At 43.7% G+C, this 16,954-nt stretch overlaps 1 protein-coding gene across 2 annotated transcripts in view; it reads left to right on the plus strand.

Annotated features, from left to right (window-relative positions):
• Window positions 1-16,954, plus strand: part of FNDC3B (fibronectin type III domain containing 3B) — a 278,029-nt gene that overhangs the window by 146,475 nt on the left and 114,600 nt on the right. The window contains exons 4-5 of one of the 2 annotated variants that reach the window (XM_079977640.1): window positions 10,111-10,187; window positions 15,345-15,588. In XM_079977640.1, coding sequence (XP_079833766.1) covers window positions 10,111-10,187; window positions 15,345-15,588 — 321 coding nt within the window. Of the gene's footprint in view, window positions 1-10,108; window positions 10,188-15,344; window positions 15,589-16,954 lie in introns of both variants that reach the window. The other variant, XM_079977641.1, reaches the window with a different exon arrangement.

The following is a 16,954-nucleotide window of genomic DNA, read 5'->3' on the forward strand; positions in this document are numbered from 1 at the left end:
CATTCTTCCACTAAGCTCAGACCCCCGCCTTGCATTTTAAAACTTACTTTTGTTTTCTTCTGAAACTTAAACATCTGGCTTTCTGTGCATAAGCACACTCTTAGATGAAGACTTTCAACGGAACATTTTAGTCTTTCACAATCCTTCATTTCAGAATTGTCACATTTCCCTCCTGCGACGTTCTGTGGCTGTTAACGCTAGTCTTTTGTTGGGCTGCTTTTGGGTTGTGCCTTCTCTATGCCAGTAACGGGGGGGGGGGTTCAAAATATTTCCCCCTCCACTACTACAAACTTTAGGGTATCTCTGTGCCTGCTGATTCTTCCTTCTCGTGGGTTCTGGCTGTTTAAGGTCAGAGCGCGTTTGGGGCATAGCTGGCAACTTTTCCCTTTTCTTGCGAGGAATCCTATTCGGAATAAGGGAATTTCCCTTAAAAAAGGGAAGCGTTGACAGCTATGGTTTGGGGGCAGGGTGACACCACAGGTTTGGCACCACTGACATTTTAAAGTCCGCCAATGATAAGCCTCCAGACTTAGAAAATGAATTTGCTTTTAATATCTCCATCCTTGGAGGTTTTTAAGGAGAGCTTGGATGCCCATGTGTCAGGGATGCTATAGCTGAGGTTCTTGGCTTTGCAGGGGATTGGGTCCTTTAGGTCCCTTCCAACTCTACGATTCTATTATTATGATAAAGACTGAAGTTTTGACTTTCTGGGCTATGAACGGTTGGGTACCTGCTCTTCTGCTTTCCTTGTTCATCGTATGACTGTGGCTTTATCATCACTGGAGAGAGAGGCTTCATGATAAGACTGAACGTAAGGTCTCCTGTGGCTGGTGGAATTTCTAGGCTTCATACAGGTCCACCAGAGAATGTTATGTACATTTTCACTGGTGTGATAACCATTGGCTAGATACATAAGTGCTCTTGAGGAGTACAGTGGTACCTTGGGTTACATACGCTTCAGGTTACAGACTCCACTGACCCAGAAATAGTATCTCAGGTTAAGAACTTTGCTTCAGGATGAGAACAGAAATCGTGCAGTGGCGGCGCAGCGGCAGCAGAAGGCCCCATTAGCTAAAGTGGTGCTTCAGGTTAAGAACAGTTTCGGGTTAAGAACAGACCTCCAGAATGAATTAAGTTCTTAACGCGAGGTACCACTGTAATTACATGTGATGAAACAAAGAAAATCTCATATTCTCAATAGTGGCATCCTGTGCTTAGAATACTGACATAACTTGTGTCCTGTCAAACAAGAAGTGTATATTATTATTATTATTATTATTATTATTATTAATTTATTTGTATCCTGCCCGTCTGGCTGGGTTGCCCCAGCTGTTCTGGGTGGTTGACAAAGATGGATAAATTGACTAGTTAGTTGCTCAAATGGACCAGTTAGTTAGGTATATTTTCTTCATCAAAAACAAAAGGAACATTTTATAGTCTGCAGCTTGCTTTTGAGGTCAGCTAGACCTTGGCTGTGATCCCAAGTTTTGTGTGCCTGCCACATCCCCCCTTCTAATTTTCACATGAGGACTGACTGTCCCAGAATTGCTTTTTCTGCATGAGGTCAACTCTCCCCTTGCTTTCTTAGGCCATCTTTGGCTTCCTGTTCCATCACTTTTGATCATCTGTTTTGGTGGAGCGTGCAAAGAGAGGCAGACTGACTTCACCGTATCGAAGGCCAGCTTCCTGCTGTTTGTACCCAGTCATGTGGAAGAAAGAGCAGCACTTTATGACATAATCCTTTTGGGTGCAGTTTGCTGAACCACACACCAAAGACAATTAATTGATTCTGCTAGTTACACCAGTGGCTTCCAGGCTTCCTTCTGTCGCAGAACCCTTTCCATTTGTGGTTGACAAGGACCTCCTGCATATCTGGGACTTGTTCCTTAGCACACTGTTTGCACGTCTTTTGGACACCCTGTGAGTCGACTTAGAATGCATCCAGTGTTCTGTGGTTGTGTCTTGCATGTAACTTTGCCAGTGATGGACAAAGGGTGCATTAAGACACGGGGAATAATGCACTAGCTTCTCTGATTGCAATACTAGCATTTCTGTCTGATCTTCTCATGCTGCTTTCACACGGCAGATGCTCTTCCGTTGAACCACACTCCTTCCTGGGTATGAAGTTGGAGAACCAGTGCAGCATAATGTTCTTATAGTTTCTTATGACACTCTCTGCGCCGCCCATGAACTACGAATCACAGAAGCAAAAGGGAACTTTGGAGGGTTTGAGCCGTCCTGGCTTGGGTTGTGCTGGCTTTTGAGCTTCTCGGGGCTCTACGTTTAGCACCATGTGAAAGTTAAGTTGATGGTGTGGTGATGGTCCAAGCCATCCCAATCACATTGTTACTCTGCAGAACAGCTTTTTGACAAGGGAAAAGCTTTGCCAATTGTGGGAGGGTGAATCAGGGGACATTTGGAGTCAGTGTGGTGTAGTAGTCAAGAGTCAGTGTGGTGTAGTGGTTAAGAGCGGTAGACTCGTAATCTGGTGAACCGGGTTCGTGTCCCCGCTCCTCCACATGCAGCTGCTGGGTGACCTTGGGTTAGTCACACTTCTCTGACTAACCTCACAGAGTGTTTGTTGTGGGGGAGGAAGGGAAAGGAGAATGTTAGCCGCTTTGAGGCTCCTTGGGGTAGTGATAAAGCGGGATATCAAATCCAAAACTCTTCTTCTCTTCTGTTCCATATGTTCCGAAACATACTGATGTGGCTAATTGAAATGTAGAAGAGACCACATGTTTTGGATGTGCAGGTTGCCCATATTGTATTTTATGATGTGTAGGACTGGGTGATATAGCAATATATCGTCCAAAACTGGTCCATATTGTGATAATCAGTTTCATAATTTTTGGTCCGGTTTCATAATTTTTGACCTGCGAATCAAGATGTGTGTTGTTAGGGCTGGGCTATATATTGTCCAAAACCGGTTTGAAGTCCATCTTGTGATACTGGTTTCATAATTTTTGACCTGGCCATATATCGCAAATGTGTGTGTGTTCTGCAAAAATCACAATGTGGGGGAAACCGTGAAGCCAGCCCAATGACTCCACCCTTATTTCAGACATTGTGATATATCGGTATATCACGATGCTTAGCTAGTGATATATAATGACGTTGAAAACCAGGTATCGCTCAGCCGTAATGCCAATTGCTGGTCAGGAGTTAAAAAGAGCGGAGAGCTAATTTAGGTATGTTTAGGGTGGAACTTAAAATTAATTGTAACACTGTAGTGGCAGGCATTAGAATTGTTTTTTACAAATAAATTTCTATAGAAGGAAAGCCTTAGAATAGCAATGTACAGTAACCCAGATAACGGAAGGCTGGGGGAGAATTTGGTAGAAGATGCCTACACAATGCTAGCAGCAGTAGTAAAGAAAGTTAGCAGAAGGGATTTAATTAATGTATACAAGGAAATTATATGATCCCTGCCCTCCCCCAAAAATGTGTCTTTGTTACAGTCATTATTTCAAAAAAAGGAGAAGTTGGGGATTAAAGCTGGGAAGGTGATTAATTAGACAGAATTTCCTGAAACAAGACATGACTTCATTCTAGAAGAGAAAAGAAAAATAGGCAGGGGATATGACCGCTCTCACTGCTGCAGAATTGAGATTGCTTCTGGAAAATGATGGAAATCTGAGGATGTGATCGCCTTGGCTGGATTTCATCTGTGCATTCACTCAGCCAGGCTGTGCAATTACCTTGTTGTGCTAATAAGGGCACTGCCAGAATGTGATATTTGCTACTGTTGTTGTTTTAGTTCTTTTAAATGTGTGAAATGCCTCACAATCCTATTAACTTATTCTTCCTCACAGCAATCCCATGAGAGAGTTGGGGGTGGACTGATGTAAATTGGGTACCTTGCAAGATACAGAGATCGCCATTGTTTTAGAAGGCTTTTTTTAAGAGAGAGAGAGAGATTGGTAATATTTATGGAAGTAGTTTTATGCCTGTCAATGCCTGTATCCTATTGCTGCTAAATGGACCTTCCATATGCATAGGGTGTCTGCATACGTACATACATACATACATACATACATACATACATTATCTATTTGGGATGAATATGATAAGACCTTTCCTTTCATGTCCACTATTTGAAACAGAATGGTCCAACTGATGCAGCAATTCATATGTCCACAGTAGAGGATGTGCTTTCAGTAGTTTTTTAGAAAAGGGAATTCTGGCGTTTCCAAGTTGCATTGACCAGAATGGACAGAATTGCTCCTCTCCTTGACAAGCAGCACATCTCAAAATGCACAATCAACAATATGAAGTATAGGGCCAGGCGATATATTGTCAGTCAGTCGATGTTTATTACAGCAAACAGCCAGCATTAGGCGATATATTGATATATCACCAAAATGGTTTGAAGTCCGTATCATAAAAGCGGTTTCATAATTTTTGACATGGCAATATATTGTGAATCATGGTGTGTGTGCGCACACACACTCTATGCAAAAAATCACAATGTGGGGAAAACCGTGACGCCAACCAATGCCAACTCCATCCTTATTTCAGACATTGTGATATATTGTGATGTTTAGTTGGTGATATATCACGATGTTGAAAGCCGGATGTTGCCCAGCCCTAATGAAGTATCACTTTCCTAAAGTGTGGTTTGTGTTGCTTACATCTAAAGCAGGGTTAGGGAACTTGTGGTCCAGATGTTGGGCTTAAGCACCCATCAGCCCCAGTCAGCATGGCCATTGACTAAGGTTGATCGGAGTTGGAGTCCAGCAACATCTGGGAAGCCACAGGTTCCCCACCCCTGATTTAAAGAAACCACAGTCAGGAGATTAAAGGTAAAGGGACCCCTGACCATTAGGTCCAGTCATGGCCGACTCTGGGGTTGCGGCGCTCATCTCGCTTTATTGGCTGAGGGAGCCGGCATACAGCTTCAGGGTCATGTGGCCAGCATGACTAAACCGCTTCTGGCGAACCAGAGCAGCGCACGGAAACGCCGTTTACCTTCCTGCCGGAGCAGTACCTATTTATCTACTTGCACTTTGATGTGCTTTTGAACTGCTAGGTTGGCAGGAGCAACGGGAGTTCACCCCGTCACAGGGATTCGAACCGCTGAACTTCTGATCGGCAAGCCCTAGGCTCTGTGGTTTAACCCACAGTGCCACCTGCGTCCCCTTGTCGGGAGATTAGCTCATATGAAATCAGCAGCACTGGGAGATGGCAACGTATACCCTTTCAAGAAAAGTCTGCCCAAGTGCCATGAGCAACATTGCAGACCCTGAGGCTATGCTCCTTGCACTCAATTATGCACCTGGGGGCCATGCCTTCAACATTTCTGATGCCACCAAATCAAAGGGGGGGAAATAGATGCGGAGACCAATAACTGCCAACATTGTATAAATTATGGAATTTTGCTCAGAAATAAGAGCTCAGAAATAAGAACAAGCGTATTCCTATGCATGAATGGAACCGAATTGTCAGGTAAATGTGTATCGGATTGCATCCTAAATTTGGAAATATGTTTGTGTTGAACACCTTGACTTTGGCGAAATGCTGTAAACCTAATTTAATTTTAGTGCTATATATCCAGTAAAAGTAACTAGGCTTGAGGTTTCTGGCCACATTCCATGTTGACCCTCAAACAGGATGGGGCTTGATCCTCTAGGATCTCTGCACCTTGGCTTGTCTTTCCTCCATGGTTATGGAGGTAAGAACTTGGACTGAATGCTCTGGGGTGAGGAGGTGGGAAAAGGGAGATAGCCAGCCTGTACCCCCTTTCCCATGAAATGAGCCAACATTGACGTGACTTAATGGGCACAAAGTTCCCCAACAGAGTTGGGGAGAGGATCAGCATGGAGCTTTCATCCCTTCCTACTGGATAAATCTGATCTTATTCTTTGGGGAGCACAAGAGAATTGGATGAGTGAGTGAGGGGATACCAGACTGGCACCAGTTTTCCAGGGTTCCAAACATGGACATCTCCCAGCCCTACCTTAGAGACACTAGGGATTGAACCTGGGTTCTTCTGCTCTACTACTGAGCTCTTGCCTCTTCCCTCTGTGGAGTTACAGGGAACCAGGCAGAGGGCCTTCTCATTAGTGCTGACTGCCCTGTGGAATACTCTCCCATCAGATTTCAAGGAGAAAATTAACTATACAACTTTTAGAAGACATCTGAAGGCAGCCCTTAATGTTTGATGTTTTATTATGTTTATATATTTGTTGGAAGCTGCCCAGAGTGGCTGGGGCAACCTAGTCAGAGGAGTGTGGTACAAATAAATTATTATTATTATTATTATTATTATTGATGATAATAATAATAATAATAATAATAATAATTTACAAATGGTTCCTTCCTTACAAATTGTCTCTAAGTGCTAAGTTCTATCCATTCAGGAAATGACTCTCGCCATTGATATTTGTAAGTTCTTATTGTCTTCTTGCAAGCCATTTTTGGCACACGCGCGCGCGCGCACACACACACACACATATATATATACGCGCTCAAAGCAGAGCTATTCATTAAAATATATATATATGGTCAAAACCCACGATAAAACAGCAGTATATAAAATTGCAGTGTTTCTTTCTGTGAGTTTAGCATTCGTTTATGTGGGTCGTGTTGCCAAGGCCAGTCTTTTAATAGATGCACTGAGTTATCCCAGGCGGGAGATGGTTTCTAGGTCTAACGCAGAGTCCCCACTTCCAAGTTGTTTTGATAGTGGCAACGGGAGACGAGAAATGAAATGTGTGCTAAAGTCATTTGCCCAGCCCTGAAATAGAGGCAGCGAAGAAAACATCATACAGCAGTAAATCATTCACCTGTCCAACATTCTTTAAAGCCCTTTCCCCAAATGACTTTAACAGTCTGAGGGTCACACCTGAGGTTAAGAGTCTGCTTGTGCAGAGCACTTCTGACGATAAAATGCAATTTTTAAAACATTGAATCCGAGGCATTTACAGACAGTGGAGTCTGTTGCATGTGAGAGTTCGGTTTCATCCCGAATGGCGGCTGTTACTTTATAGACGGATTGACAGATGTTTCTCAGACAGGTTCTATAACAGGGCCAATTTGAGTGTCAAAGCAGTTAGCGCCTGCTTAGGTGTGAGAACTTAAAAGTGCAGAATTTTTTGTAATTCTCAAATTGCAGGGCATGTGTGTTAATTTTGAGGAGATTTTGACATATCCGATAGGGACTTGTTAATAAGGACCAGTGCTATACTTCTGTACTCATCACAAACGCCTCCCTTGTTCTTTTAGAATGGCAATGGCTCTCACCTGAGAGGTGCTGGCTGGAAAAAAAAGCACTCATAAGGACGTATTTTAACGATAGATAAAACATGATTGGGGGTGGATGTGTATTGCGATAAGTAATACCCATGTAGCCCAAGACAGCTTTTGAGAAGCTGATCAGTTAAATACTACACTCTTGATCCAGCTAGAGAAAGCCACACTTGGAGTCCTAACCGTGCCTACTCAGAAGTAAGACTGAATTCATTGAGGCCTGGGGGGCAGCGTTGCAGCCTAAATTCCATATAAACTAATGGTGCATGTCTGACTTTAATTCCCATTGCTTGTAATGGGTCTTAGTGATGGATAATTTTATCTTGATGGAGACCGGAAGCTTTTAACAACTGTTTCAAGGTAGCATGTGTTTGTCTGTGAGTATCTGTGTCACTCCTCTTTGCCTCAGTTTAGGACAAGCCTTGTAAATAAATGCATCTGCAAAAGTTATGGCCTGTGTCCTTCCAGCTGTACTTATTGGAAACGTAGGAGGCTGCCTTGCATTGGGTCAAACCATTGGTCCATCGAGCTCAATATTAAGGATTTGAAACATTCACAGTCCTACCTGGAGACGCCAGGATTGAACCCAAGACATTCTGCATGCAAAACAGATACTTCTATCACTGAGCACAATGGCACAGCCTATCTCATGATAGAATGCAAGAAGAAGAGACTTTATTTCTGATGTTGTGACCAAGGCGTTTTGGTCATGATAACCAGAAAGCCACCAATTTGTAATTTAAGTTTGTGGAAAGCCTGCCTCTCTTGATGGTGAAATTTCCAGACCTGGAATTTTAGACGTCTTCCGGCATTTCAGTTAGAATCATTGTAGAAGTAAGACATATGGTGTCTTTAAACCATTCCCTGTATGGTTTCCTATTTTCCATTTTACCTAGATTTATGTAGCTCGGCGCCCTAATGCTTATGGCACATGAGCTGCTGTATTTGCATTTGATACTTCAGAAAGGAACTTTTGACATCCAAGGTTGGAGTTTTGAGTGGAAACTTTTAAGTCTCTTGCTTATATAACCACATTCCTTGGTTAATCCAAACTGCTGAGGTAATGAGTTTTGTGGTCTTCATATGTTCCTGAGATAGTTCTTCACATATGTAAAAACTGAGCGCGATCGGAAACTTCTGGAAGGGAAAGTTTCATCTAGGCCAGTGGGTTACAGACTGGAGATCCTTGTGAATGGCTATTCCCTTTGCTCCTTTACCGTACTGTACCTGTTTGCTCAATAGGTGTCAATGCAGATGCCACACGTAGGCTTGAAATTGAGCAGCAACCCGCTCACTTGCCCAGGGACAATAAGGCTCAGACCTTCCCCCAGTATTATCCATCTGATTTTGTGTGGTTGTATGTGTTGTCATGATAGTTAATGTGTGCCTGCAGACCTTTGTGAATGCCAGTCAATGTGTGTGGATCACTAAGCAGTTTCAAGAACTGATGTATCACAACGGCTAAGAGACCAAGGTGCAAATTTGAAAAGTTCCTGGTTTGTCTCTCTCGTGATGTGCTATGATCTCACTAGGTTGCTTTGAGTGAGCCAGTGTTTCTCAGGCTCATCCCCAATTTATAATAGGGGCTACAATAATACTGACCTACTGCGTGGGGTTCTAAGGATTCCAGCATTATACATGTGAAGCCCTTTACAGACGCTTAAAGTGATTTATAAATCATAGAATATTTGCAAGATTATTATTATTTACTGAGGGTGGCTTGTCGTGGACTTAGACCTCCAGAAGATTGAATTCTATGCAAAGCCATATAATGGGCATGACCACTTTTGGGGTATAGTGCCAGTCTTCTTGAAGGCCTTCTCTTGCACCCACCTGGTGCCATGCAGATGTTTGGGGCCAAGGGGTGGTGTAGACCAAAACATCTGGAGGGCACTGGCTTGTGGGAGTCTGGTGTATATTTTGAGGGGCATGGTAGAAGAGCTGACAGTGTTGCATTTTGGCTGAGGAGACACGCTCAATTCGCTGCCCAGCCATGAAATTCACTGTCTGGCCTTTGGAAGTCAACATGTGTCAGCCTGACCTACCTTGTAGGTTTGACCTGGAGGTAAAAATAGTGTGATTTCATGTATGCCACCCTAAGCTGCTTGTGGAAAACAAATGTAATAAATCAGTCGTTCACAAAATTGGCACTGGTGTCTGCTGATTATAATTCTATAATAGTGACTGTAGATTGAATTGGTTCAGAAATTCTAATAAGAAGACCAGTTATATGTAACTGGAGTAATGTGGCTTCACCCACTTTTGCCTGGAAACACGTTTATATTATTATTTTCACTTTATGTTTATATATTCAAATAAACAAACAAAAAACCTTCCAGTCAGATTGTTTCACTTTAAATGTTTATAAGGTGCACTCGTGGAACATGTTATATCTCTCAAGGGGACGGGTGCTGCTTGTGTGTTATGTAAATATGCGAGGAAGCCCAACTGCATGAGTGGAAGTTCTTAAACATTCCTGGAGTGATGTGTGAGGAGCAGTTGAGGTGGTATCAGCTATGTGCTTCTGGGGAGACATATGCACAGTGATACCTCGAGTTACAAACAAGGTTACAAACGCTTGCTAACCTGGAAGAGATACCTTGAGTTGAGAACTTTGCCCCAGGATGAGAATGGAAATCGTATGCTGGTGGCACAGCTGCAGTAAGAGGCCCCATTGGTGAAAGCACGCCTCTAGTTAAGAACAGTTTCAGGTTAAGAATTAAGTTCTTAACTAGAGGTACCACTGTACAGCATGTCGATATCAAAACTGGTTCTACAGATGTCCTAGAGTCTTTCAGCACAGTACACATGAACATAAAGCATATCTTAATCGTTTGGTTTTTCCTCTTTCTATCTTCACAGGACCCGCAGAGGTTCCCATGATGTCGCCAAATGGATCTATTCCTCCCATACATGTGCCTCCAGGTTATATATCACAGGTATGCTTTTTTCAGCAAAAGAATTCGGGTGCTGGCAGGGATGTGACATTTCAAACATTTGCACGGAATTCAACATCCCGCCTTCTCTCTCTTTTTGTGCGCAAGCTTCTAGCCCTCATGGTGGCAGCCGGGTTCTTAATGACAAAATTGTGTACTTCCTCTTTGCCTCCAGCTCAAAATGCCTCTTGTTGAGTCCCTCCCGCTGGCTGATCAAAGCCCATGGAACTCCGCAGAAGGAATGGGGAAGAGGGTTCGCAGATCTGCTTCCTCCTCTCTGACTAATAATAATAATAATAATCAACTTTTATTTATATCCCACCCTCCCCGGCCGAATTTGGGCTCAGGGCGGCTATCATCAGATATACAGTGGTACCTCGGGTTACATACGCTACAGGTTACAGATTCCACTAACCCAGAAATATTGCTTCAGGTTAAGAACTTTGCTTCAGGATGAGAACAGAAATTGTGCTCCGGCGGCGTGGCAGCAGCAGGAGGCTCCATTAGCTAAAGTGGTGCTTCAGGTTAAGAACAGTTTCAGGTTAAGTACGGAGCTCTGGAACGAATTAAGTACTTAACCCGAGGTACCACTGTATAACATTAGAATAAAATCAAACAATAATTAAATTACCTCCTAAAAACAGGTCAAAATCAAATTAAAGTCTAATTAGATGGCTTTCCGCAGGGTTAGTGTTAGATAGAGGCAGAAGGGGAAGATCACTCCCAGCTATCCCTGGACCATCCATTTGGACGTCCCCATCTGATCTTCCTCCCTCCTCTTGCATCTAGGGCTCCTCTACATTACCACAAAGAGTAGGCTTTGTGAAATTAGCCCTTTAACATCTGAATATAGCAGCTGGCCGTGTAGTCATAGGAAAAGCTATATATTGTCTCTCTCTCTTCCCCCCGCCCCACATTCTCCCCGTTGAATTGAAACGTACTTCCCGCCATGTGGAAAACGAATGTTCTGCTTTTTTCAAATGACTTCATACCAAGTAACAGCTTGAAGCACGTAGTAGTCACTTGGTGTAGCTTTTCTGTTGTTGTTTGTTGGTGCTGATGTTATAATAGCTGTGTTCGCCTTATTTGCTCTTGCCCGGGCCCAGCGATGTCAGTAATTAATAGGACTATTGAGTGATTATTTAATTTGCCTTCTGTTTGTTTTGGCACTGGGATGACAAGGATGTAAAGGAAATAAGAACATTCCAGCTTGTGAACGAAAACATATTTTGACTTCGGTTTGGTCGGCCCTCGGAAGGCTGCGTCTTGAAAGCCAGGCAGAAAGCAGATACCCCTGTGGAGAAATAACAAGGCCTATTAGGTGAAAGCTATAAAACCCACCCCACCCCATTTTGTTGCACCAACCCTTTGGACTATGGAGTTTTAGCCTCAAATGTTACCTTTGCTGCCCATTGATTGAAGCTTTGGATTGAAGCCACCTAGGTTCTGGGAAAACGATCTGCAGAAGGAGCTGCCTTGTGTGGGGCAAGGTGGGCTTTGTTGACCATCAGCAGGTGAATAATAATAATAATAATTTATTATTTGTACCCCGCCCATGTGGCTGAGTTTCCCCAGCCACTTTGGGTGGCTTCCAACAAAGATAAAACATACATTAAAATGTCACACATTTAAAACCTCCCTGAACAGGGCTGCCGTCAGATGTCTTCTAAATGTCAGGTTGTTTTTTATCTCTTTGACATCTGGTGGGAGGGCGTTCCACAGGGTGGGTGCCACAACTGAGAAGGCCCTCTGCCTGGTTCCCTGTAGCTTTGCTGTGAACAGCTGTAGAGCCTCTTTGTTCCGCCTGGCCTTTGGCTTGGAGCCAATTTTATTCCCTCCCTCCCTCTCTTTCTTTTTTCTTTTCCTTCTCCTCCTGCGATGAGGCTACATTTTAATATTTTAATGTTCCATTATTTTAATGTTGTATTTTATTTTTGTTTTTAAGTTGTAATCATTCATCTTGTTTTTATTATTGCTTGTAAGCCGCTCTGAGCCCGGCCTTGGCTGGGGAGGGCAGGGTATAAATAAAATATTATTATTATTATTATTATTATTATTAAAAGCAGAAAGGGGCACAATATTTATGGGGTTGTGGGATGGGGACTCCCAACTGCTCTGCAATCCTCCCCAATCCTTTGCTTCTTCCTCGAAGATCCCCCTTCCCTCAACTCCCCCTCTTTCTGAAACACAAAGAAGAATGGAGAATTACCTTTGTCTCTTCCCAGCCTTGCCTGTGTTTCTCCTCACTGCTGAAGCCTTGCAGCCAATGATCTGTTTCTTGCTGCCCATTCCGTAAAACATTACGTACTTTGATAGTGCTATATATATACAGTGGTACCTCGGTTTTTGGACGTCTCTATTGACAAACATTTCAGCTTTTGAATGCCGTAAACCCGGAAATAAATGCTTTAGTTTTGGAACATGCCTCAGAAGTCGAACATGCCACGTGGCTTCCGCTGAGTGCAAGATTCTGAGGCCTAGCTGTTGGCTGTTGAGTTTCCAGTTTTTGAACTTTTCAGAACTCGGAACGGTCTTCCAGAATGGATTACGTTTGAAAACCGAGGTACCACTGTATATATATATATGCTTAATACTGCTGTTAAGTTGCAACCCAGAAGTTCGAAAACATACCTCACAGGGTGTCAATACAGAGTCCCTTCTATTTGTTGTATTTTCTTTGCTTGCTGAGGTGCTGGTTTTGTGTGCGTGTTCTGGTTTGCTCAAGTCAGTTTTCTGTGTGGCTACAGTGTGGATGTCCTTTCTTGGCTTGTTTACTTGACTATATGAGGTGTGGTGTCAAATTTGGAGTGCTCTGCTGAATTGCTTTGTGTAGGGCAGGAGTGGAGAACCTTGGGGCCAGATGTTGCCCTCTGACCCTTGGGCCTCTTTCTAAGCCATGCCTCATCTCCCCAGACCACACCTCCTCACTGTTGTTCCACTGTTGCATCCCTATTGTCTGTACCTGGTAAAATGGGCCTTTGAATTCTGATAATGCATTTTGCTCATCTGGGTAGAGCATAAAGAGGATGGGAGGTTTGTCATAGAATCATAGAATCATAGAGTTGGAAGAGACCACAAGGGCCATCGAGTCCAACCCCCTGCCAAGCAGGAAACACCATCAGAGCACTCCTGACATATGGTTGTCAAGCCTCTGCTTAAAGACCTCCAAAGAAGGAGACTCCACCACACTCCTTGGCAGCAAATTCCACTGTCAAACAGCTCTTACTGTCAGGAAGTTCTTCCTAATGTTTAGGTGGAATCTTCTTTCTTGTAGTTTGGAACCATTGCTCCGTGTCCGCTTCTCTGGAGCAGCAGAAAACAACCTTTCTCCCTCCTCTATGTCACATCCTTTTATATATTTGAACATGGCTATCATATCACCCCTTAACCTCCTCTTCTCCAGGCTAAACATGCCCAGCTCCCTTAGCCGTTCTTCATAAGGCATCATTTCCAGGCCTTTGACCATTTTGGTTGCCCTCCTCTGGACACGTTCCAGTTTGTCAGTGTCCTTCTTGAACTGTGGTGCCCAGAACTGGACACAGTACTCCAGGTGAGGTCTGACCAGAGCAGAATACAGTGGCACTATTACTTCCCTTGATCTAGGTGCAATACTCCTATTGATGCAGCCCAGAATTGTAGATGTAGAAACTATCCTAGAACTATCCTAGATGTAGAAACTATCCTACTGTGGAAAGACAATTTTTACATTTGAGTTTGAATGGTCATGAGTCATGGATGCTTTAGCTGGGGTTCCTGCAGAGGGTTGAACTAGATGAGGACTCTTGAGGTCCCTTCTAACTCTACAATTCTATGATTCTTTGCTCCTCCTACTTTTGCCTCTGGCCCCACCAGCATGTGGCCTTCATAAGGTTGCCCAGAAGTAAAAGTGGCTATGAATGTTGGCCTATGTTTTACCTATTCTTCAACATTCACTGAAAGTTGGGGGTGGGGTGGGGGGCTACACTTTTCAAAGCTGGCTGAAGTTTTCGTGAAAAGTGATTCCTTTTTTGGCCCGGCTCTGTTTCCAACACAGTCCAGAAAACCTTGTTCTCTTGGGACGGACAGTGGGAGGAACTCATAGCTTATATAGACTCAAAGTGCTGGGCTGCGTGAACCTGTAAAGTCAGACAGAACATTATCTAAGCCTGAAGGAAACGCAGATATGATTTCTTTATGAAGTCTTGGGTAAATCTGTTCAAATGTATTGAGTCTCCGTTAATTCCCAAGGTCACAATGAAAATACAATTTACCTTTTAGAAACATGACTATAAACTTTAAATCTCCCCATAGAGAACTTTTCCCCAAAACATACCCAGAGTCAAAAGTAATATACCGTTATTTGTCAAAAACTTTAGGCATAGCCTAGCCAAAACTTAGTTCTTGGCGATTGATTTCAGTGCGGAGACCTAAGCACGAACGTAAGAAGATCTCTGCTAAATCAGGCCAATTGCCCACTTAGTCCAACATTTTATTCTTACAGTGGCCAAGGAGATGCCCATTATGGGACATGAACCCTATTAACACTCCCCCAACTAAAACTTGGAACTGGGCGCTTTCTGCAGTACAAAGTAGACGTCAGGCACATCTTGTGTGCTTCAGGGACATGTGGAAGGTGACTGTGCTGATTTAATTAAAAGAGGTGTAGGGGTCAGCTCTGGATCTAGGATTAGGGGTATTCTCAGGTAGGATATCCACAGATGGGCAGTGTTCGATCCTAATTTATCATTTGGCCATTATAGCTCCTTTATCCGAAACGGTGGATTCTTATGCTTTGGGGTTTTTTGTTTTGTTGCAAATAAACAATGCATTGTTCACCGTTAGCTCTGTGCGTGCTGTTCTGTGTTCATGAATAAGGCAAGGTTTGTCCATTCAAAGGGGCCGCTGGTGCACGTATTTCAGTTTTCCTTTGATCTCCATTCAAAATTCCATTGATAAAGCAATTACGGAATGCCTTGCTATAATTAGTGTGGCTGCCTGAGTGTCTGCTGTGAACGACGTTACCACCAAAAGTGCTGGCGCTTGGATATGGACGTTATTCTTCCTAACCATGAAAAGCTTTTTATTATTATTAATGGGAATAAAATCCGTACGTCTTAAAATTATTTCACCTGTGAATTGCATCCGTTATATCAACCTTGCTGCCTCCTCTTTTTTTTGCAGGTAATAGAAGACAACACGGGTGTTCGCAGGGTGGTGGTCACACCTCAGTCTCCGGAGTGCTACCCTCCCAGCTACCCTTCCGCCATTTCTCCGACCCACCACTTACCCCCCTATCTTACTCACCACCCGCATTTCATTCATAACTCTCATACGGCTTTCTACCCACCGGTGACTGGGCCTGGAGACATGCCACCCCAGTTTTTCCCTCAGCATCATCTCCCCCCTACAATCTACGGAGAGCAAGGTAAGAGGACAACTGGTGTGGAGTTTCTAGCCTTGCAGAAGCAGCTCGCTTCGAACATAATATTTTAGCTGCAGTTCGTTCATTTTCAGCTTTGTATTTTTGTTATAATAAAGTGTGCCTAGACATTCCGTTGTTGCGCCCATAGCCTAGGTTTAAGGTGCCATTAAGCTCCTAGCTTTCATATCTCAGTTCCTTACACTGAAGAGGAGTGCTGCTGCTCTCAACTCCAGTCGTCTTAGAGCTTTGTAGCACTGTTAGGGGTTCGCTGGCTGGGAGGGACTTCAGGAGATTTGCTTTCGATGAAGCTTTAGGGTTAGGGAGAAATTCCTAATTATAAGACCAGGGGGGGCTGGAGGCAAGATGCCTCTGGATATTAGTTGCCTGAGAGTTGCTGTTGGGTATCTGGTTTGGGGCTGCGAGAAAAGACCAGCCTTTGGCATAGCTTGTCATAAATGGGGAATTGCTTTTCTTGGAGGCCTTCAGAAAGAGGCTGAGTAAGCGTCTGAGGGACTCTTCAAGACCAAGGCTTCCTATGATCCGGGTGAGGGGTGGTGGTTGTGCTTGTCCGGTGCATTTGTGTTTAGCCAGCTGCAGTCAGGTTAGCAAAGAATATTAGATCTGACAAGCCTTGCCCTGCAGGCAAGGACCACTGTCAGAAAGAAGCAAACACGAGTCCCCTGTTTTGTCACTAATGAATAGAGACAAAGCACCTTTATCCCTCATGTCATGTGAAGTCATGCTGGTGACTTCTCAAAAATGGAAAAGACGAGAGGTGTCATTTATTTATTTTGCAAAAGACACACAACTCCCAACAACAATCTTTTGCCTGCTTCTGGAAAAGAAAGTGAAGTGGGTCACTGTGAAACTGTCTCATGGTCCCTGAGGGTAACAGGGCCATCCTTATTGTGTGAGAGAGATTTGAGCAGATTCCTGCCTCAGAGATGCTCCTCTTCATGTGTGCTGCAAAGGGAGACCCTTTCCCATTTATGATAATGTCAGAATGCAAGACATGCAACTGAAAGCAATTGAGAGCAGAATTGTTTCTGATAGATGTGGTTAATCTGCGTCATACCCAAATGGTAGAATTCAAAACAGCAGCAGGGATTTTGCAGTGAGTTTCTCAACATAGGAAGCTGCCTTATACCAAGTCAGACCATTAGGTCAGTACTGCATGCACTGGCTGCCAGCAGCTCACCAGGGTTTCAGGCAGGGGTCTCTGCTAGCCATGCTTTGGAGACACCAGATATTGGATCTGTGACCTTCTACTTGTAAAGCCAATGCTATTGTCCCTGAGCTGGGTCCCTTTGCCCCAGGTGTTTTGAACGATCACAGCTTTTCAGAGCTCATTTTCCCCACTGATGGTATT

The sequence above is a fragment of the Podarcis cretensis genome, assembly GCF_951804945.1.
Source record: "Podarcis cretensis genome assembly, chromosome: 5".
Classification (NCBI taxonomy): domain Eukaryota; kingdom Metazoa; phylum Chordata; class Lepidosauria; order Squamata; family Lacertidae; genus Podarcis; species Podarcis cretensis.